General features: G+C 29.9%; 1 protein-coding gene across 1 annotated transcript in view; it reads right to left on the bottom strand.

Moving 5' to 3' along the window:
- LOC123297873 (BAI1-associated protein 3) overlaps positions 1 to 24,995 on the bottom strand; it is a 140,873-nt gene that overhangs the window by 11,807 nt on the left and 104,071 nt on the right. The window contains exon 2 of the mRNA XM_044879684.1: positions 14,628 to 14,948. Within this exon, the coding sequence (XP_044735619.1) occupies positions 14,628 to 14,948 (321 nt within the window). The remainder of the gene's footprint in view (positions 1 to 14,627; positions 14,949 to 24,995) is intronic.

Below are 24,995 nucleotides of genomic sequence, written 5' to 3'. Positions count from 1 at the left end.
TCTAAATGAATATCTTTAATAATAAGTTTGCCACTCATGAGTTGTAGAGTTGTTGGCTGATTTCCATATGTTACATTTATGACAGTATCAGATCGAACGGAAATGTTTTATGTACTTTGTATATGAACGTGTGTACATACCAACAAAATTAAATGATTTAGCCCGAGAGTTCTTGAAATTTTCTTTGTGCAACGAATAGGAACATTTAATATTCTCTATATAGAGTTAAAATCTATTAATATAACTTCTTTAGCAAATTACTAATGCTTCAAGAGTCCTGAAGCATTAGTAAATGCTTTTATTAGTAAAGATGTCTTTACTAGTAAATTTTTTTCAGCTCTTTAATTGCTTTACAATTATTTTAATACAAAAAACAGCACGGGAATAGGGTAGTGATTCACAAAAATAAAAAGATTTTTTAAAACTATGTTGCATTTCAAAACAACAATATTTAAAATTTGTTAGACAGTATATTACTTTCATACAAACAACTTATGCGTTTGTGTCAACTTCACTACTCAACCTCGTAAGATAGTGGTATCACATTCGTGGCACCATTCGCCATATATGATCCCGCGATGAGAATGAGACAATCTCATATCGCTTGGTATTAAGAATTGCTTTTACAGTGTGTCAAAAAACAGAATTTTTCCATATTTTAAGCGTTTTTTACCTGTTAAAAATTAAAATAACGTCTGAGAGTGTATGGCATATTAGGAGTTTTTGTTCTCAATATATTTTTCGGCAATATATTAGAAAGAAAAAAATGTTAGACATCATACTGTACTATTTATCATATTATTTTTGCTTTCTCTGCTTTGATATTAGACTAAATTTGTAATGTGTTATTTGTATATCTATATTTTAAGTGAATTTCTTGAAGTATTTTCTTCACACTCATAAAACACAAAAGGTGCATCTTACTGTAAACATGTTTGTTTGTCAAATTATTACTTTGAAGATATTTGTATTGTCATTTGTGTATTATTATTATTACTAGATTGATACCCGCCCGCTTCTTACAGCCTCCACCCTCTCTTGATATATATAGTTTTCAATTTTGTTAAATGTAAAATAGTCATAATTCATTGAGTATATCAGAATAGTTGGCCATGTTTTGTTTGATTTGTCAAATTAAATTAAATTTTTTAAAAATATATTTTTATAAATTATAGTTAATGTGTTATTCTGATTTATCAGTTATATTGCTATACAGTTTGATTAAAAACCATTCGTTAGTTTAAGCGTGAAAGCGTAACAAACAAACAAACAAACATGCTTACTTTCACTTTTATGATATATAGGGATAGGGATTACTTTTATTACTCTCATTATTATTATTGTTACTATATAAGGCGAGAATTTAAGGTCTTGAAGTAATGTGTTGAACGGTTCCAAACAAGTGTCAGAGAGACAAAAGGGAGTGGTTTAGCTGGTAGTTCGCCCTAGTGGAAGGACTCCAGCACTCTGTACGTAAATGCATTTACCACATTGCTAAAAAAAATATTTTTATAAGTAATTTGGATGTTTTTTTTTGTCGTTCGTGCCCACACTGTTTACTATTTACAGAATTATCCCAAGAATTTTAATCCATTTTTAAGCGGCAATTTATACCATGAAATATATTTATTATGATTTCGATTTCTTAATCAATACTGTTTACCTGACTGTTCATAAACCGCTATGTAAACCATAGACAATAAATTAGTATAATATAAATATTTATTATCTATGATCCTTTCCTCAAATACCCTTCACCAACTTTCATGTTCAGTTATGTACCTGTGTTTGGTTTAATGATTCCTACGTTAATCGATTTATCTATTTAATATCTATTCAATGATACCCCACTTAACATAGTTAACCTCTACTTTCATTATTTTCTTTTTCACAATATGGCGTCTGGCTGACGCCATATTGAAGTTTCACACTAGCAAGATTAAGAAAAATCGTTTAATATAAAAACCATCAAATCAACCCACGTATTTGGTCTCTAGAGTTCTGGAAAGGAGCAAACAAACAAACAAACATATTTACATATATACATAGAATGATAAAAAAAGACTTTAATAATAAATAAATGTAAATTTTGATCTCTGGTACTACACTCTCTCCTTATATTTTAATTTATTTAGAGCTGTTGTTGAACGAACCTTTTGAGTATAGACCCGTGAAACCACATAATGGTAAAATATCTTGTCCTTCCTAGAATTATAGATAGACTAAATAAGGATAGATAATTTTCAAAGAACAATCGATATTTGTTGTTATTGGTTATGGTGGTCCTATCTGTATATATTTGTTTTGTAAATATCATATTATTATTATTATTATTATTATTATTATTATTTATTATCTATATGAATGACATATTATATCAACAGAAAACAAACAAAATATACGAAGGAAGAAAACAAGGACATATATGGGAAATACATAAATGAATATCAAATAAGTGAGATATATTAATGTTGAGATATGTAAGGTAAGCGTTAGTGCCTTGAATCAAATGTATCTTGAATTATTTGTTGTTTCTCGACCGATTTATATTTCGTGGGCAGCATTTATATTGAAATGGGAAAATTTTATCAAAATGAAGGTAATTTGAAGACTGATTGTCAAAGTGCTTTACTTTTGAATAAACTAAAAATAAAATTTTTTGCGAAAAAAGTAAAATTTTTTATTCTATTGTCTGTCTATTTATAAGACAGATATGGTCTGAGTACAATCGCAGGCGTTCCGAAGTTCTTATATCACTTCCAAGAGCCTATATTCGCAAAGTTGTTGCGGCTATCACAGGACACTGGCTGGGCGGCAAGCATGCTGAACGCTTAGTCCTGGCAGTGTATCACGACTACTGCAGGAGCTGTCACAGTGGTGAAGAGGAGGAGACAATGTCTCATCGTCTCATCGTCTCTGTCACTGCCCAGCTATTGTCATGAGGAGATGGACTTACTTGAGCCAGCCTCTGTTTGACGACCTCTCCGACATAAAGTCAGTCGACGTCAAAGCCCTCTGGTCTAAGTGTGCCCCACCCCAGGACAGCCACTCTAACCTAACCTAAACTAACCTGTCTATTTATAAGCCAACTGCATATTGTTTTATAATTGATACTCAACGTAAGTCACTGGTTATTAGTGATTAGGTTGCGATACTATATTCCCGTTTTCTATAAAACGTTAAATTTTGACGAGCTAAAGTTTCATTCACGCAAAGCTATGTACCTTGAATCGAACGAAATCATGTAGGTACCTTGAGTCTAATATTTTATGCCTAGTAATATACATGCTTTACATTTTAAAATTTTCTTCTTGTAATTTATTTCCAAGTATAAATGAAAAAAAAAGTCTTTAAAAATTCTATTTGTAGCGGCTGCTGAGAGTAGTGGATGAATGTAAGAGAAACATGACTCTAGATCCATAAGTGTGTGAGTCTTAGTACATTATGTTGTTGTACCATGGTTCACAAGTTTTTATGCGCAGTTGTTAAATATTTCAATAATCAGACACATACATAACGTTTAGAAATACTAGTGATATGAATAGAGACAATTTCCATTTTGAGATTATGAAAAAAGGCTAAAAAAACATATACGTAAATTTTGATTCTAGGTACTACAATTTCCGATATTCATATATAAAGCCTTTCAATAACAATCATACTAATTTGAATAAAAATCATCTCAACATATCTAGACTAGTTTACTAAGTTAAGGAAGTTTGAATAAAAGCTTTTGGATATGCCAACTATTTTTCTTTTAATAGAGATTAATTGAAATCTTTTTTATAATATCTGTAATGAAAAAGTTGGACTAATATTGCCATTTTCTTTAAATTTAACATTTTCTTTGCATTGGGTTTTTGTTTCAATTTCTCTGAAAAATGAATAGATAGAATGTTAATATTTTACAAATAATTGAACCACGCCACGCTAGTGATCTTTCTAAATTGGTTTTTAAAAATAAACTGAAAACTTTAAATGAATTTTCTACTCTCGCGAAATTATCGGGGCCCATGATGGGATTCAACTTACTAGTTACGAGAGAAATTAATGAAGATAAGATGAAGTAGGAAGGCAATTAAGCAGAATGCGCAAGAAGTATGAAAGTATTCCAATCCGTTTCGGTAAAAGAAACATAAATTAGTACAATTATTACCTGATTTCAGCCACGATAAATAACTGTTGATATATTTGATCGTTTCCGTTTGAATCGTGACATGACGCAGATTAAATGTTATAAATTTTTAATAACGATTCATTTGTTTTTAATAAAGTAAATATTACATTTAATATTCAAATTTCAATTAAAATATGGAACATAAGTTGATTTATTTACACAAAATGATACACATATAGTAAAACTTTCTCAAAGTATACGCACTTTTTATCTGTTATTTCCTATACTTTTATTAGTTTTACTAGTCTAGAGACTAGACTAGACGGGTTATAATATTTGGTAAAGATGCCAGAAAAGTTTTTTCTTTTAAACGTCCTCTAAGAAAATTAAAATTATTTTTAAATAAAATTCCTACCATTCTGACAACTACAACCATAACTAAAATTATAAAAAAATTAAGGTTAAAAAAGACAACAAACCCTATTTTAATACGTTTTTATTAGCTTTGTACGCTTGTTAGTATGTTAGTATGTTAGTATTGGAAACTTTGAACAGGAATTTGGCCCCCTTCATAACGTCGGATTAACTCGAAATTTGCATACTTATTAAGAACCGATGTCAATAAAATAATTAAATAAGTTTATTTGATTATCCCCATCAGGATTTTCAGGATTAATGATTTCCATATCTGAAAATATATACATTTATTTGCGCTCCACCATATATTATACTAATAGTCTAAAAAACTAAAAAACACAAAATAGATAACAGTTTAACGAAACTAAAAAAAAACGCTTTTGTAACAAGTTGATAGTGTACGCACAAAAATTGGTAACAATGTAAAGATGCTTAAAAATGGTTTTTCAGTAACTGTTGATTTTACTACAAATATATTTGATTTCAAAAAATGTTATTTTATTTGTGGAAAATGATACTGAAGAGAAAAAAAACGGGCAATCAAAGCTACATATACATTATAGCCAGCAGCTCGAAAATTACTCGTTAAAAAATTTTGTGGTCTTAAGAGCTTTTGATCGGAATAATTAAAAGAATTATTTTGGAGTGGTCTGAAAAAATTCACAGAAAGCCATTTGATATTGCTTGACCAACAGGAGATAAGTGGACTAAAGCTGTTCAAAAACAAGTAACCTTAGCTACAGATATAGTAGGTCAAGCGAACAAAGTGTTATATCGTAAAAATTTTTGAAAAGGGGTTTGTCTGTATATATGTATATAATTATTATTATTATTTTAATAGAATATCAAAGTAATATTAAGCTTTTGGAACAACATATTTTATATAGAATATTATTATTTAGATCATGTTATCATTTACTTGATATTCGTAATGAATGATTTATTTGTATATGTGAGGGGAACTTTATAAAGAGTTGCAGGAAGCTAACAAAAGTGTACGAGCTTATGCACAAGTATATAGGAGCTATACAGTATGTCCCACAAGTACAGAGCCAACTTTGAATGAGATTTTTAAAGATAAGTCAGGTACAGAAAAATGTTTGAGCAATTGACCTTCCGAATTAGTTTATGCTTATATTGGATTAAGAGCCAGGCCAAAAAAAATTCGTTGAATTTACTAAAGCTGATCATTTCAGGATTGGTTATAGTAGTTGTGTACACACACATACTACGGTCTGTCAAGTGAACGATAGAACAGGGGTCAGATTTATGCTATCGAAACGGTTATCTTTTACGTGGTAATTAAATGAATTTATTAAAGCTGAAAATTGTTATACAGATTGTATATTGCATATAAAGAACAGTTATGACTGTCAGTCAGTTAGGTGTTAGGATAGGGCTGGTCAGTCAGCCCTTATGTATGTATAATGAATACATTAGATTCAATTATGATTGCCAAGGTATTCAAATGAATTTCTTAAAGCTGAAAAATGTTATACAGCTTGTATATTGCATTTAGGACAGCCAGTCAATTAAATGTTGGAACAGGACGGATCAGTCAGACCTTATTTATATACAATAAATAAATAAGACACATTTATGATTTTTATAACTAGTATTTATATGCAATATACAAGCTGCGTAACAATTTTCAGCTTTAATAAATTTATTTAACTACCACGGAAATCATCAATTAATCTTATTTATTTATTGTACATAAATAAGGGCTGACTAACCAGACCTGTTCTAGCATTTCACTGACTGACAGTCATAACCGTTATTTATATGCAACATACAATCTGTATAACAATTTTCAGCTTTACCATGTAAAACATAAGCGTTTCGATAGCATATATTTGACCCCTGTTCTATCGGTCGCTTGACTGACCGCATTATGTGTGTGTACACAATTACTATAGCCAATCTTCAAATGATCAGCTTTAGTAAATTCAACAAATTTTTTTTTGGCCTGGCTCTTCCATAATATATAATTTCTGTATTTCGAAAAAAATGTGCCAAAGAAGAAATGTTATTGTTTTTATGAAACAACTTTCTAATTTAAAGTCATCTTATATTTCTTAATAGTAACGAAAACGAAATCTGTAACTAATTTTGAAGGTTCAATACCATGTGCCCAACCAGTAACGAAAACGAGTTAATTTGTAATTAATCTTGAAGTTCCAGTCCAATGAGATACTCGTTTTGATATGAATATATTTCGTTTGAAACATTTTTTTATTTATGACTTACTTTAGAAGACAGAACTAATGAAAGAGTGGCTAAGGACTTCTGAGACATGATGTATAAAAATGTACCTGGCACCTATCTTTGGAATTTATTAACATTTCTACTAGGAAGTATTTGTTTTAACTTCGAAAAACGAAACAAAAAATTTAATGATATTTTTACGACTTGAAGTGAACACAAATAAAAAATGTACGCCCGTGTGCAAAAATGTAAAAAGTGTTCATTTGCCTGAGGCTACATTTTTTTGTCACACGATAACTTCCAAATAAATTATACGATTAATTTGAAAAATTCGGTGTATAATTGTTCAAAAAATCAACATTCAATTTACTGTGATATTGGAGCGAAGCAGACGGGAGTTTCAAAAGAGGGAAGCTCAAAATGGAACTTAATATATAAGATCCGGGAATGTGATCAAACTATAAAAATTATAGAAATTTGTTTCTTCTAATCTTTTCGAAATGAATAAATACAATCATTTGATTTATTGGGAATTATTGGTCTGACGTTTAGATGCCGTATCTTCCACGACTTGTTTAACTCGTTGTATATAAATACAGGTAAAAGTTTTACACAGTATAAGATAAATTATCTTTAATATTACCATTTACGTTAAAACCTTATTTATTTTTCTACTATTTTTTTCCCACAAAACAAACGTAAGCATGATTGTTGGGCATCCTCTCTAGAGATTTTCATACGATTTTTATTTTGCACCAAGAAAAACATGTTTTTTTTATACAGGGTAGATCATCATTTTAGCCGCTAAGTTGAAAAATATCGTAGTAACTAAAAAAGAGAGATATTTTTTAATAAAGAATGTTAGTCACCTTGAATTTGACTTAGCCTTTCATTAACCGTAATTTTCAGCGCTATTTTGAGTTATTTTCATACCTTCCTTTAAAATAAACCCGACCTCGATCTCTTTGTGAAAAGCCGCCAAATGTCGATTCCATCACTTTGTCATTTTCAACCATTGGGGATAAATTTTTTTGATTCTTGTCTTAGTGGCTACATACATCGTAATTAAAAATTTAGATTCCGGATTTCACGTTTATAGCATGAATGTCTCTGCGATACTTCTTTGTCAGTCAGGATAAAGCTTATTATATTCATGTATAAACATATATTTTTAATCAAATTTTGCCTAATCTATTCTCAACATTTTGGGTATGAATTTTTTCTGTGTTTTACCACAAAATTTTCATTAAATTGGTTCACTCTGTATAAGAACGGATGGTAATTAGGGCAATTGAAAAAATATATTCTACCCCACAAAGATAGACTACTGTTACTTCTGATATTGTATAATAAGTCTATATTTTACAGGAAAACTACGACTAAAAATATAAAACTTTAATGCGTTATTTTATTTGTAATAATCATAAAATATCATTTGGTTTATTATAAAATACTGAAACAAATAAATAGTTAATTATTCATTGAATAACAAATAATAATAACGTTCATATAATGCTTTTACATAATATATTATTATTATACCAGAAAAAAACATGTTGAAGAATCAATAATATAGTTAAAAAGGTATTATACTATGTTTGAAAATGTATTTAAAAATTTTTGATCTTCCCAATAAAGAGCCACAAAAAATATATTTCCGCAAAATACACAAGCTTTCTTGTTATAAAATTTATTAAATTTTAAACCTTTTTTATTGCAAAACGCTGTCAGCTATTTTGGTGACGTAATATTGGTAAAAACAACAGCCATGTATGTAATTATTATATGTATTAAGTAAGTTGATAGTAATATAACCTACAATTATTATGAAAGCCATCAACAAATTGGTAATTAATGCATATTATTGTTGCCTATATAATGTCACATCACGGCGGCTCGTGTTTTAGGTCACGTGATATACAGATTAGAAATTACCACTTTTAATTTTAATATAGTAAAACAGTAATGTGCTTTTACGACTCAAAATCAAAATATTTAAATATATTTCTACATAAATTTTAATATTATCAAGTTTCATAATTTATTTTTCACTTTCGAAAGTATCCTATTGTTTTACCTTGCTGATAATGCACCGGATTACTCTTCACTTTCTTGAAAGGTACTGCCATTTATTTAAAGTCTAAATGGATTAACGAGAAGACAAGCAACCGAGAGGATAATTGTTTATGCGCTTTTCTTTGTAATTTTAGTTTATATTGCTATAAAGCCATTAAAATCAGTAACTTTTTAAGCTTTTTGAGGAGTATGGATAACGCAGTATACGTAACCGCTCGCAGATGGATTTTAATAAGAAAGCAGTATAAAAACTTCTTGAAATTAACTTTTATTGTGACATTGATAGCTCTAATACAAACAAGAAAGGATTCCTAACTTTGGATAGTCAACGAGTTGAAACATGTTTGACGTTAGTGAAACTGTACGATTCTGCAAACATACAATTTAATGTACAATACACAAAAATAAATAAAATAAAATGAAATAGCATTCTCATATGAATACCAATCAGATTTAATGGTACTTCATTATTTGTACCATCAACAAGTAGGAATATTTATTTTTGGGGTTCAATACTGACAAAGATTTTTCATTGGTGGTCTATCAAGAAATACTTATAGGTACTCGTGTGAATTAATCATATGATTTTATCATATATACCTATTATTCTTTTAGGAAAAGTAAATAGAAATACATATATGATAAATTGAAGATTAGCACCCTTTATTTAGAGTAGGTATACCAATGACGTAAACCTTAAAAACTAAGGATGAAATATCAACACAAACATACTAAAGCTCATTCAAAACCAGAAATATAACTAATAAGATTCTAAGTGTGTGGATATCAACCCCAGTAGCTCAGTTGATTAAGGCGTAACCAATTCGTACGCGGTATGCCTAGGGTAGTGGACTCGATACCCGCCGCCACAACATAAAATTAATTTCATTGTTGGTTGTGATGGGCTGGTGTAGTGCATGGTATAGGCACGAATGAAATTTTCAGCGGAAAAGGTGGTAAAACACATATATGGTATCAATAAGACCTAAATGTGTCTCTCGAGGACAGCCAATATAACCTAGCTTAACCAAGTGTGTGGATGTCTGTTTAAATTTTTAAGAAAAGAAATGATGGAACATTAATCAAGCTGTAATGAATCTAGAAAGAGAGGGTAAATAATCTGAATGATGCTAATAGATCTGGAAAGGAGAAACAAAAATTTTATTAATTTAATTTTTTTAATATTAAATCGTGGATCAGATTTACTGTGGATGTCTCATAAAAAAGAATATAATACTCTCATAAAGTGTGGAAAAGTGTACATTCTTTTTAATATAAAAAAGGTCTTCATTGCAGATCAGATTGCTTCTTAATTTTTCGTGGTCGCATTTTACTCAAATCTTTTTGATGGGAAAAAGCTAAAATGACTTTGGTCTCTAAAAATTTTTTATTCAAAATATTAGTTTCTAGCCACTTATTGTATAAAACTACGGAATCGTGATTGCTCAATCCAATTCACACTTATTTGTTTTATTTATTTTTATTGTATTGAATGATTTCCCTTTTCGTTGTATGTAAATAAAATAAAATTTAATACAGGAAAATAGTTACAAGGTGTAACTGAAACATGTCAAGGAAATGGAAGAGGTGTCGTGTTAAACACGTTTGTTAAGAATAGCTAAATTGTTAAGATAGTTTTACAGAGTTCGTTATTTTTAGAAAAGGCTCAAACTAATTTGAATTTATTTTCTACTAGCTGCGAACTACCCGCTTGCTAGGAAACATCCCCACTTTCACCTCTCCCCCCATATCCTTGTGTAGGGGTTAAAGTTTTGTAATGTACACATCATGCTCTTTTATTGGATACCCACTTGGGTATATTTGAAAATATTCGATTATTCATTCCCACTTTTTTGCTCCACCTTTCCACCACTCGCAAGGTTAAAATAGATCAAAACAATCCTTGAAGCTGGTTGTATATCTTGTCAATATTTGAGCTTAATCGATGCACAATTTTTTGAAGTAAATCCATTTCAACCCCTATTTGAACCCCTTACTCTACTATGCTATATATGTATGATACATAAAAACCTTCCTCTTGAATCACTCGAATTATTATAAAAATTCCATCAAAATCCATTGAGTAGTTTTAAAGGTCTTAGCATATATGTATAGTGATTAAGGACAGACAGACAGAAGCGATTTTCTTTTATAATATGTATTGATACGTTTATTTTTAAACAAAATTTATTTAATTAAGAATATGGCACAATATTGCTGCTTTTAATTATTTAACGAATTTTTTGAAGTCTTATTTGTCTTCAAAATCCCTTTCAAATGAGCCATCTTTCAAGTCCACGTCCTACTTAAAAAACGTAACTTTTCCTCTGCCTGTTACCCCTGAATGAGCGGTATTGTAAACAATTCGTATTATAGTCCTCTTTAACAAATAAAAATTTCAGCCCATTATGCCACGCCGAAGTAAATAAAGTAGGTAAATCAAGGATTGACGAAATTTTTCACTGTATAATCACTGTATAATCAACAAAACAAAAAATTACTCGGGCTGATAAATAAAATGTAATCAAAATCACATATAAACAAGGAGTCTATACCATCTAACGAATTGAAATTCTTATATATTATGTAAATTATATGAAATGTATAATGTAGGTACCACTCAGGATAAAAGGTAAAATTTACTAAATCGAATTGCGGAATGATTTTATTTTAAAAAGAGTCACGAATATGTGTTAGTAGGTAGGTAGTAGCCGATAAACATCTGGTTTTCACTATATTTTCACATTTTACTTTGATCATATGTAAGTGATTGTTTTTGTTCCTGAATATATTTACGAAAAAAAGTATATATGTTCTTCATTTGGAAATCGATTACTTTTTTCATACTTAACAACCATTTTAAAGGGATAGCATTAAATAATAAATATGCTTTAGGATGAATTTTATTCTAAAAAAGTACAATTTTACTTTGTTTTCACGTAGGACTTTGTTTTGTACCAATTGAAACCAATGGATATTAGTAATTGTAAATTTTTTGCAATGCCAAAAATTATTTTTCCAAAGAGAAGTAAATTTTCATCTATTTTTAACTTTCTAATTTATAATTTTCATCTATTTGTTATCAGCTCAGAACATAAGTTAATTTTTAAATGATCTCGCAAAACCAAGTCAAACGGTTGGCACATTCTTATCATAGTAGAACAACTTTTACTTGTTTATATGGGATGACACCTGGTATAATTCTTTATGTTCGTTATTCCTCATTATCAAAAATTCAATAAAGCATGTTATATTATAATACTAGCTTGATACCCGCATACTTCACTGGGCTTAAAAGTAAAAACCACCGCTTTGTAGCCTCCAACTCTCTGGATCACACTTATTCCTTATTCATAACACTCGAAGAATTGTTTTTCATAGCTAAAATATATACATAGTTTATTTTAGCGAATTGCCGAAGGAAATGAAGCTATTGCTTTTGTACTGTTGGTTAATTTTGGAAAAATTTCTTCAAATGTTCATCGATTTTTGTATTTTTTTGGATTAAGCAAAGAAGTACGCTTGTAATTTTTTCTCTAGGTGTTTTGTTTTTGAAATAAAAATTCTTGAAAAATAAAATGCAAAATTCGATTTTCAGAAAAATGTGTTATTTTTTCAATCTGTGAATGAATTTTCTTAGCTAACGCAGCAGTGTAAAATAATCATAATTCATTGAGAGGTTCAGAAAAGATAGCTATTGTTTTATATTTACTATTTTAAATTTTTACAGAAATCTTTAATTTATGGTTAAAAATGATGATCATAGATGAAGTAGTAAAATGCCAAAATAAATTTAATTAATTCATTTTATTTAAATATATCAATAAATTACAGCTCATGTGTTGTACTGATGTATGAGCTATATTGTTGAAGAGTTTCGTTCAAATTCATTCGCTAGTTTTTTGCGTGAAAGCGTAACAAACAAACAAACAAACATCCTTACTTTCAATTTTTAAAATTTAGGGATAGTCTTTACCCTCCCTTTATTACTTATATAAAGTTATAATTCATTGAATATATGAGAAACGATGGCCATGCATTGTTTTACTTTTACAATTTTTAAATGTCAGATTAAATTTAATATTTTTATTTTTTTTAAATATATCTTTATAAATTATAGCTCGTGTCTCATTCTGATGTGTAAGCTATATTATTGTATTTGAAGTTTCGTTCAAATACAGTCATTAGGTTTTGGGTGAAAGCGTAACAAACAAACAAACAAACATCCTTTCTTTCACATTTACTATATATAGGGATATTATTATATTATATCTAAATGTATAAACATAAGTACGTAGTAGCAACATCGTTATAGTTCAAGTACAATCAATAATAATTCATTTCATTTCAGTTCATTTCATTAATATCAATATAATATAATATAACATCATAATATATAATATAATATATAATATAATGATTATCAACCGTTTCAAGAGTTCATCAACTTAAGTATCGCTCTAATATCTACTATTTGTTTGTAACAACCTTCTGTTCCATTTATTTGCTACAATTATCTACCTACCTATTATTATTTATTGAAGATGGATATTTTAATAAATCGACTACATACAGCCGCTAATTGATGTAAAACCTGACACGCTATTACGAGAAATTATCTAAAGTTAGTAAGTCTAGAACCTGTGTACATTTTGGAAAATTATTTTATCGAGAATAGAAAGAACCCCGCACACAATACAATGATTTTTGGTTTTGGTAAAATTTGTTTTGAAAACTGTGAATTAAGGTAGTTTTAATTCTGCTGATAAAAAGTTTTTATGGACTCAATCCTCAAGAACTCTTTCCTTCCGAGCTACGGTCCTTCAAAAGTTATGCCTACATGCGATATTTGCAGAATGTCACGTGCACACACACAAAAAGTTCGTATCATGAGATAAATTATTGATTAAGTTATTTTCTACAACTTTTCTAATGATCAAAATTTTCAGTTTATTATTATTAACAGAAAAATTTCAAATGCAGTTTTGCTGCTTCTCTAAACGCTACAATTTCTATAAGTATTTTTCAGTACATCTTCATGTTAATACGCAACGATTAGCGGAAATCCGAGACTACTTTTACCTTTCATTCGTGAGTAATAGAAACGAAACAAAACGGAAATCGAAACACAGACTTTATTCTGAAAGTGGTGATAGTACATAGTCCTGGTCGTAAAACATAAAGATATGCTGAAAATTTCGCTTTGGATTGTCGAACCGATTACAAGAACTCTCCTTTACTAGGAAAATAGAAAGGTGTTTAACAAAAAGTTGAAAACACTAGCGGCTGGCTCAAATTTAAAACATGGCTTGAACTAATTTCATATTGGGGATTATAATAAAGTTTTTCGCTTGTCCAAGGTGGCAATCCAATTTCTCCCCTCGAAACAAACAGCTTTGCAATTGTCAATTATGTTCCAAGTCTATAAGTTATTAATATCAGGAAAGGTTGGATGCTATTGCCAAATCTTATATGTATAAAATTATGTATAACTTTAGCTTTACAGTGAAATAAGTGCGAGGTCAGCAAAGGATGATTACCTGAAAATTCTCAACTGATTAGCTGTCATTTTGAGATTTGGTTGCACTACGTGATTTTTAAAAATTTTTGTATATTAAAGCTTAGACCTAAATAATGATAACCACAATCATCGTAGGTAGAATTCATAGAGATTTGCTTAGTTTAATGATCATTTTTACATCAAATAATGATTTTTTACCGAAAAAGCTGAGAAAAGCTGATGTAAGGAGGATCATGCGTTTTCTCTGATAGTACATTATTATAAATACTATTGATTTTATGTACATACCCAGAAACAGCCGATACATCAACGTCTGGCCATGATATTCTTCGAATATAAAAGTCTGGCTGAGGTGGTTCTACCGGTGGTGCTGGCGGTTGTTGTCGTCGAAATGATCCTGGCCGCCGTGCTGGTATACCTTGTGGTACCGCTTCCCACGTACTACGTCTACGCCCCACTGTTTGAGGTAATGCTTCCACACCAGGTGACGGTAATACTCGTGGAAAACCAGCTGGTGCACCAGCATCAGTACTACCACGTGGTGACGGTGGTTCCGTTCCATTATTACTACCGTTACCACCCGTTGAATCAGAACGACTAAAGGAAAATCTGTAACATTCAATCAATACCAAATATGTTAGAATATTTTCATAGTTAATAGTTGACTATATATTATTATTATTTTACGTCTAATGTAAACCTTCGTGCACTTTACACAGTGTTTTTTTAAAAAGTTTTCCAGTTTTCGGAGATGGGTTGAAATATCACAAAAGAGTATAATACAGATCTTCTCACTTTCGGGGAGGGATTATTTTCAATTTTGTTTTTATTGCAGATTCTGATTTGTTATGAAAAACAATTTTTGTCTACGAAATTTTTTACTTATAGGTACTATTTTTATAAAAAACAGTAAATGCAGTAAAAAATCGTAAAGATAGGTATCGAAAATTGAGGCCGAAGAAAAAATTTTTTCAAATAAAACTTTTTTTTTGCGGCAAAGAACAAGAATCTGTAAAAAATATGTAGTTTTACTTAAAGAACAAAGTTGACAAGTGTTTGATCTTGAAGATTTGCAAAGAAATAAAATTTGTATTTTCGTGCCCCTTAAGAAGGAACCAATAAGTGTTTTAAGATTTTCCATTTCGTTATCATAATATGAAGGTGGAAACTTTAAAAAAAAAGAACATAATATAGAATTTTTATGCACACTACTAAACTTTTATTTTCAATTTTATTAAAATCGTTTGTAAATCATCTTATTACTGGAATCGTTTATATCGCAGAATTTCAATTCAAAAATTGAAAAGAAAAGCATACACAAAATTTTGTATCAAAGAAAATATTTTTTCTCATATTTGTTATGGTAATATTGACAATTTGCAATAAAAAATATTGATACACTACCATTCAAAATTGATATGTTACATAAATTTCACTTTATTCAAATAGCAATGAGGGAATCGTGTGTGAAAACTAAAGCGTCATCTGCGTTTAGTTTATGTCCTGTCGTCATTTTATCGTAGTGAAAAAAGACATGTATTACCTGCGAACACATCTTCACAACATTATATACACGTCGAAGAACATGGAAATTCTAAAAATGTACTTTTTGAAACGTGATTATAAATTTTGATCCTATGAAGTGTCTTTTGATTAGACCCTTGGCTTTGTATCTTCTATCGAGTAGCATAACTGGCTATTCCGAAGATATATACCCTAAAATTTTTAGTAGTAAAACTGTTTGTAGTGCGCGTTATGGCACTTTAGGGTAAAATTTAAAAAAGAAAAATTTTTAACAAAAAGAAAACCGCCTTCAAAAGAAAAACTTTTCCAAAACAAATTAAAATGCACTAAGAATTAAAAAAATAACGATAATATAATGTAGTTAAATTATTATTGTTATTTTTGGAGTCTGTGTAAGCCAAGGAAACAATTCTGATAGAACAGTTTGCTACATTAGCTTGACTGACACCGACTCCAAAAATAACAATAATTTTAACTACATTATATAATCGTCATTTTTTTACTCTTTAGTTAAAAGTTACTTTTAGTTAAAAGTTTTTTTTAATTAGTGATTTTTAGTGAATCTGCAGTACACTATCATCGAACTCGGTTGGCGTGATATTGAGTTATTCGTCCTCTTGTCGTGCATACTTATTGCAAATTTAAGACTTTTATGGTTTTCTGGACCACACGGGAGGCAACATCTTTCAAATAGATAAAGAATCATCAAAATCGGTTCTACCAGTCAAAAGTTCTGAGGTAACACACATAAAAAAAATGTACAGTCTCTTTTTTAAGGCAACGAACGGTAATATTTACCGTTCGTAGCCTTAAATTCATTTTTACATACAAAGAAAATGGATTGGCAGAAATTTAAAAATGACTTGAGACAATCATAGATTAACAAATAATCATGTCATTATTGAATAAAATAGATTCATTGAAATATTTCATAATTTTGACAACCGCTGTAAATATGATTCGTAAAATACAACATAACAATAGTATGCAAACATAAAAGAAAAATTAGTTAACGGAAAAAGTTTTCGGTCGTAAAATGTACTGCTATTTAAAATTGTTACATTTTTTTGTTACACTTATAGACTAATGCACGGTATCAAAGGTCAAAGGGACGGTGTGAGATTGTATATTTAATTTAAGAAATAATGCCAATTGGTTTGTGAGAAAGGATCGAGAAAGTGCTTTTCTGGGGTGTCAATTTGCCAGTATCTTTTCTTTTGTTATAGAGACGGACTAAATCAATGGTAAGAAAGTATTCCTATTGGTATTATCGATTTCTGGATTCAAAGCATGAAAAGCCATAATTCTTATTTCAATAAAAATAAGAATAATATAATGCAGGGAAAATATGACCTTTGTAATGAAGCTTTGCTTCTTACAGAGTTTTTTTTTCAAACTGAAAAAGTAAAAATATTATTATTATTATTTTTAATAGAATCATTATTTTTAAGGGTTACTTAGTTATTATAATGTATATACTTTTTGTGTGGTAAGTATTTTTTTTTTGTAGTAAGTAATTGGGGTAAATAGCCATGCTATTTATTATAATGTGACTGTAATTGAGTAAAAAATCTTTTTTTAACTTACTTCAAAAAGAAAGACTTTAGTAGTGCTAAATTCGATTCTATATATTTTGTCATGAATTTGTCTAAAGTTATGACAGAAAAATTTTGATCCGACTATGGAAAAATAAAGTCCTTATTGAAAATTAATTTTTCCTCCTATATTAAGCAGTGTGCAGTAGTTTTGGCTCCTCCCAACCAGCAAAAAAAGCATAACGTGCGATAAGGAACATAGTTAGAATATTTAAAAACAATGTCTAATTATATTTTTTTTCTCGAATTTCACTTTGTTATGATTAAAAATAAAATGATACGATGGTTTTTAGTGTCTCTTGTAAAACTTACAAATTTGGAGTTGGCGGATTTATGAATTAAGATATAAGGATTTCGTTATATACCTATATACAATAAAATCTCGATAATCGGGACTTAATAAAAATTAGGGGTATCTCGATTACAAGATTTGTTCCGACTACAGCGATTCAATATATTTTGTGTTTTTCAAATCATAAAAATGAATTATATTACATGTATATAAAACAAGCAATATCATTTGTGAATGATTGATAGAGCGGTGTGGGAAATGCAGGCGGGTGAAAAGTGTTCTGATTACATGGACGTTTCCAATTATCGAGACTCTAGTTATTTCTGTTGCAAAAATACCGTAATTGTTAATTAACTTCATGTCATACACACAATGAATATATGAAATTATTTAATTTGATATACGTGATAAAAAATTTGAATCCAAATTACATATAATAATAAAGTATATCGAAAATAAACAAATAAAAATGATATGATGTAACTTTGAACTTCACAACAGAATGAGAGATAGATTAAAGCAACACAAATATTGTAAAATATTTTTATATTTGTATGTCAATAAACTGTCAAAGGACTTTATTTCTTCATATCAAGTTGATGTGTAATATTTAACATTACAAACATAGGAAGATGGATGTTGTTCCCAATAAGTATATGTCACAGTTAAACATAAATGTAACAGTTAAAATATAAACTAGAGTAGGTACATATTTTCAATTTTTTAAAGTAATAGAGTGGATCAAAAACCAATTAGTCTTATATACCATATATCAAACTAAATTATCCAGGGTTTTCCAATAACAGTGTACGAACTTCAAACTAAAATAAGTTGTGTTTTCACAAACTAGCCAGCCACATAATAGAAAAATAATCTTAGCTAAATGATTGAACTAGTTTATTTAAAGTTCTTTACCAAACGATGAACAATTGTGGACTACATTAGAATGGTATTCCGCCCATAAAAATTACGTATATCTAAGATATAATTGTTTTATTTATGTTTCATTTAGGAAATTCTTTAAAGAAAGCCTTACACGTTTATTACTTTTGAAATTTTAATTTTAATTTTAGCATTTATGAGAATAAAATCTATCATCAAATTATACTCGTATGGTTTTCAAAACAGCTGATCTATGAGGTATATTGAGGTATACATCTAAAATATATGCCGCTAATTAGCAAATATTTGCAACAGCAACTTGACTTATAGTCTAGGATTTGGCATGTATAAAAATCCATGAACTTATTTCGAGCAAGATATGTTAAGTAGAGGCTCCTCCTGAGACTAAAGATTTTGGATGCGCTCCATGTAGGCTATGGTTGATAAGTCTTTAAAAGATAAATTTAAAAAAATTGTAGCGCAGGAGCTGCGTTAGCTAAGCGAATTCCCTCAGAGATTTAAAAAAAATAAATTCGCAACAAAACCAAACTAAAAGACGGCTACGGCGCTAGTAGGTGGGTCTTTTAGTTTGGCTTTGTTGCGAATAATTAAAAATATTATTTTGTCCCTTAGTTTTATTTGGCACATGCTCCTCTCTATGCTTCGCTGGCAGGTTCTAAGTTTTTTAAAGTCAGAGGTATTGTAACCTAGGGTATGAGCGCCGTAGGTGAGGACTGGTAGAATGCAACTGTCAAATACTTTGCGTCTCAGGTCCAATGGCAAATTGCTCTTGCAGATGTACTTTAAGGACCAATAATTTCACCACGCATTAGTTGTTCTTTGCTGAACCTCCATAGATGTGCTATTTTTGAAAGAGACAAGCTGTCCGAATTATTTGTAGCTGGTTACATTTTCGATTAGTAAACCATTGAGTGTGATAATTGTGTTTTCTCTTGTATTTGACATTATCTTCACAGTCTTCTCGATATGTGTGTGTAGCCCGACTCGGTTATACATTATTGACACCTATTAGGAAGGATTGATGAACATTTGAAATTTTCTTTCAAAATTCCATATCAGTACTAAAGCAATAGCTCCATTTCCTTCGACATTTCAGTAAAAATTTAAAAATTTTGCCACCTTCTAAATTTTAAGCTGTGTTTTAGAAATATAAAAAATGTGTAATCAATAGTAACCAATAAATACTCTCAATGGAAAGTATTGCGAACATGATCTGTTAATTCGCAGTTATGTTAATTTGGTTCGTTAGATATTTTAGAAAAAGTACCGATTGCTATAATTATTTCAGCTTGGACCATACGGTACTATTTCACTGCGTGGGTTTTTATGTGAATCAATTGTCAAAATATGTTTTTTTCAAATAAAATAAAATTTTTTGGTGAGTTTTATTAGAAATGTATGTCAAATAATATCAACTTTATACATATATGATTTTGTATTTGGTATACCAAATCACAATACTTTTCTTATGCCAGAAGAAATAATTTTTAGTTCATTGCTTATTTCTCAATGAATTGTTATAGGTGTAAAAAAAATAGGTATTCATTTGATATATCTATGAGTTCTATGAATAGGTAAATAATTTCTTACTTTAATAGGTACTTTACTTTATATGAAGGTTCCTCTTTAAATCGGCAGACAGAGTCTTTCTTAGTAGGATTGTCCAATAAATATTGCAAATAGTAGTTTCCATTTTCATTGCAGGTGCAATTAAATTATGTAATATATCAAATTCGTATTAGTTTTATATATTTCGAAAAAAGTTTTCTTCATAATCAATTCAGCTTGCCATGAATTTTGAGAAACTGTCAATTTATATTTTTTGTCAAAATTTTATGTTTATTCATATAAAAAAATTGAATTGCGAAAGTTATCAGAAGTATGTCTTTTTTAAAGTAGGTAATAAAATTCTTAAAAAGAATCAAACAAGTATTTCACTTTCTAAAATACCTTAAATTTTCAGAAAAAATATCTTAAAATATCGTAATTTGAAAAAGTAAGCGCTTCATTTATAATGTACCAAGGTACGAAAGAAATATAGTTCCTATCGGGTGTCCCATGACCCTTCTGGATCTCTCTCTTTTGGACCCTTCTTCAGTTTGACATTTGACACACCCCATTACGTCTTATAAATACATATGAAGAAATCCTTAAAGTTATTGTCTCTTGGACTATATATAAATATTATTTTTTGATAAACAAGTATCTGATATCGTATTATATTTCTTTTCAACATAATCTCGTCGTACATTATTAAATTCTTTTGTCATAGATTTAATCTTATATAATCATATTAAAAAAAAAAAACAAAACAAAACGTTGAAAAAAATTTAATCTAATAAGTAGATATATTATTTAAATATTTTTGAAATATTTAAAAATATCATAAGTATTAATCTTGCGTGAGAGTAAAATAAGAAAACTTGGGGTTAAAATAGAAATCTTCAAATAAAAAATGCTGTCAAAAGCTTGCTAATGGAGGGAATTAATATTATAGGAAATGATTTAGATAATGATGTCTATAGCTTCCTGTATTGTGTTGCCAATCAAAAAATTTGAGACAGATAAAAAAAATCGTTAAAATACGAAAATCGAAGTTTAAAAATGAAAAAAAAAATATGTATTGTAATCAATCATTAAATAATCAATATCTTATAAGAAAAGTGAAGTTGCGCGGTTCGAAATTTTCTGTTAGTGCTCATATCAATCATAAAAATGTGGATTACAAAATGCCGTTTAATTTAGATGATATAGTGTTTTGAAGACAGAGTCGACTATAATTGCATGTTAATATTGTTAGGAATAATAATTTCGATACTTCAGAGATAGAAGAAGTTTTTCGAAAGTTATTTCGAAGATTTTTAAAAGGAATATACTTCTTCATTTACAAGAATTCGGTAAAACATTTCCATCACGACGATAAGTTGATTCGTTGAAGAGTCCCCAATTATTTTGAGAGACTGACTACAGCTCTTTCTTGCACATACTATGTAGTATGTACCTCACTAGTCCATCACAACTATTAGTTAATAGTATATAGGGAGCTTAGGAAGATAATAGTACATAGGGGATTAGTTAATAGTATATAAGGATACACAAATAGGGAGCAAAAGTAAAGAATGTCTCAGATCTCATGTTCATTACTTGCTCCCATGTTGTGAAATCTATTTTTCTCCCCGACAGAAGGCAGAAAGCGGCAACTTCGTTTTGCACAGCGGTACGAAAGTTCACACTTTCTGCACGGAGGTGAGAAAATTAGTAAATCTCAGATCTCATGTTTGTGACCGAGACAGAGGTAAAAAGCGGCAACTTCGTTTTGCACAGCGGGACGAAAGTTGACACTGCCCGGAGTTGAGAAAATTAATTTTTATTGTGATGATGTACATCGAGCCCGTTGCCCTTAAATACACAATAGTGTCTTCCGAACTTGGTTTATTACTTATAGAAATAAAGTATCAATATTTTTTGATGTCACGGTAAAGTATATGCGTAGAAACTATATGTATGCATTAGTGTATGCGTAGTAACTTATTAATTGCTACCTTTTCATTTAGTCCTCTTTAGTCTTTGCATTCTTTTGATAAACGTAATAGGTGTGGTGGCAGGTACCATATTTACTTGTTTAAAATATAATAATTTATGTGCGTAGGTTTGTTTTAAAAGTAAAGTTATAACAGTGATGATGCCGTAATGTTTGAATATGTTAAAGATAAAATTACTTATACAAAGTTAATTAAGGTATTATGTACTTAGTCTTCTCAGCAGTCAGCTAGCTCCATCTAGCCAGCCACCTCTTTATGTTTTTAATACTGTTACCATTTATGTAATGGATGGATATTACCTTTAAAATTATAATTTTGTATCAACTAAATCTTTATATGGGGCCATCATATCATATCATTGTGTTTGGTTTAGTTTTATAACTAAATTTATATAATGCAGCTATAGAAATGACGTTATGAATTTTAATTTGATACTGGAAAATAAGTTTTTGTGATGTCTGTTTACATTTAACTGGATTCTGTATTACTTTTTTATTTTTTGTTTTAAAGGTGCAAACAATGTGCAAAAATTTAAACGGAAAAATAATTTTTATAGACTTAACTAATCATTTAAGAGAGGAGATAAAATGTTGGAGCGACGGAATTGGTAAATTCCGTACGGGTAAATATATTTTGTATGTGTATGCGCAAGGCCAATAATAGGGAAAATTGGAAGCTATAAGGGGAGGCCTTTGCAAACCATTGCCTGGAATAGGCTTATTATTACTATTATTTTTAAGTGTGATATATTAACGAATTCATGCCTGCCAAGGAGAGAGAGGATACAGGGTTTTCACCGCTAAATTTACAAATTAACTACCAGTTTCGGTAGGACGTCTAAGCTCCTGTACTAATTGTTAATAATCCTTACTATGGCGATAATAATTTGTAATAGTTAAATAATCTAGGTTTTAATTCTCGTTTAATTCTCGTAATAGTCTCTTTGAAATCAGAAGCCTCTAGTTCAATAAGGATACTTTGATATTATTTGAATATAAGATAATTGAATGAGAATTCAATAAAAAACTTTTACCTCAATTTCAATTAATGAATTTTATTTTATCAAATAGATTGTAATTCATTGCAAATTAAAATAGTTTTTCCAAATGTGTTCTAGTAAGTTCAAAAGATATTACATAGACTACAAAGATTCTCTTATACATACACAATTTCAAAGGAATTATTATCGACCAATCCTTTGTTTGAACAAAGAACATATACACATCTTTCGACAATAGTGCTAACTAAACTAAACCATTATTAATTTTATACATTACGACTAATGTTAACCAATTGGTCGTATGTAGAATGTCTAAGTATTCTAACGTTTTCTATTTATATTCTTATGGTTTCTATTTATAGTAAAACTCTTGGTTTAGCTTGTAGTAAAAATCCTTTAGTAACAGAGTTCAAAAGACATCTAATTTCTTGTGATTCTAGATTAAGGCTCTAGTCTCTGTAATATAACAATGCATTGGCCTTGAGTTAAATATACCAGGTATCTGATCTATCTGGAGTCAACTAGCCTACGTTCTTTGTGTTTTGTTAGTGAGTAGTAAAATTTACATGAGCTCAATTAACAGTTTAATACATCAAGTTAAGTTTTCAGAAGGGATAGGCTAAAAATTAACTTCCTGATCGGCGAGCGATTGGTATGTTGGCCACCCGTGATTTTTACATGGGCTCAATTTACAGTTTAACACATCAAGTGAAGTCTTCGCGTGTGATCGACCAAAATTAACCCCATCAGCCGCAAACGATTGACTTATTGGCCACCCATGGTTTATTGGAACCAATCAAATTGCTTATTATCAGGATATAAGGTTTTATTTAGTTCTTCATTACACCGTTATGACCTGTGTGAATGAGAATTGCCTTACTACTTTGATCACCATCCACACTAAAGATAATTTCATTTAATTTTCATACTGACACAATAGTGATGGAGTTGTGGCATGCCACATAATTTCTAGACATTATAATAGTATCTCATTTACAGTTTGACTCAAGAAATAAACCATACATTTATTTATACATATAAATGTAATACATATGTATATGTGTATTGTGCTAATCATTTGAAATGGTTTTGTCATTTGTAAAAGTGTATAACAACACGAACTTTTAATGCCTTTACTTAGTACCTACAAGTTAAATAATGAAAATGTTATGAATAAAATATATTTAAAAAAATACAGGATGGTGTCAATTTTTTAATACGAGTAATCTTAATAATGGTTAGGTTAGGTAAGGTTAGAGTGGCTGTCCTGGGGTGGGATATACTTAGACCACAGGGTCCGTTGTGATACCGAAAAAGGGAGGCCCATCACCGCGCACTACTCCTTGAACCATTTGGAGCTGTTTAAGAACAGCAGGAGAGCTTCGATGTCGACGGACTTTAGGTCGGAAAGGTCGTCAAAGAGAGGCTGGCTCAAGTAAGCCCATCTCCTCATGGCGAGGGCTGGACAGAGACAGAAAAGATGAGACATTTTCTCCTTTTCCTCACCACTATGAAATCTGCTCCAGTAGTCCTGATACACTTCCAGACCCAGGCGTTCAGCATGCCTGCCGCCCAACCAGTGTCTTATAATAGCCACAACAACTTTGCGAACAGAGGTCCTTGGAAGGTGTTCATAGAATCACCTAATTGGTCCATTTCCGGTTGTCTGCCCGTCTGTCTGTCAACACGATAACTCAAAAACAAAAAGAGATATGAAGCTGAAATTTATAGCATGCACATGCTCAGGACGTAAAAAGTAAGGTCGAGTTCGTAAATGAGCAATATGAGTAAATTGGGTCT

This window comes from Chrysoperla carnea, chromosome 4, assembly GCF_905475395.1.
Source record: "Chrysoperla carnea chromosome 4, inChrCarn1.1, whole genome shotgun sequence".
Taxonomy (NCBI): Eukaryota; Metazoa; Arthropoda; class Insecta; order Neuroptera; family Chrysopidae; genus Chrysoperla; species Chrysoperla carnea.
The sequence above is the reverse complement of the archived record's forward strand: the minus strand, read 5'-3'. Positions and strand labels throughout refer to the sequence as shown.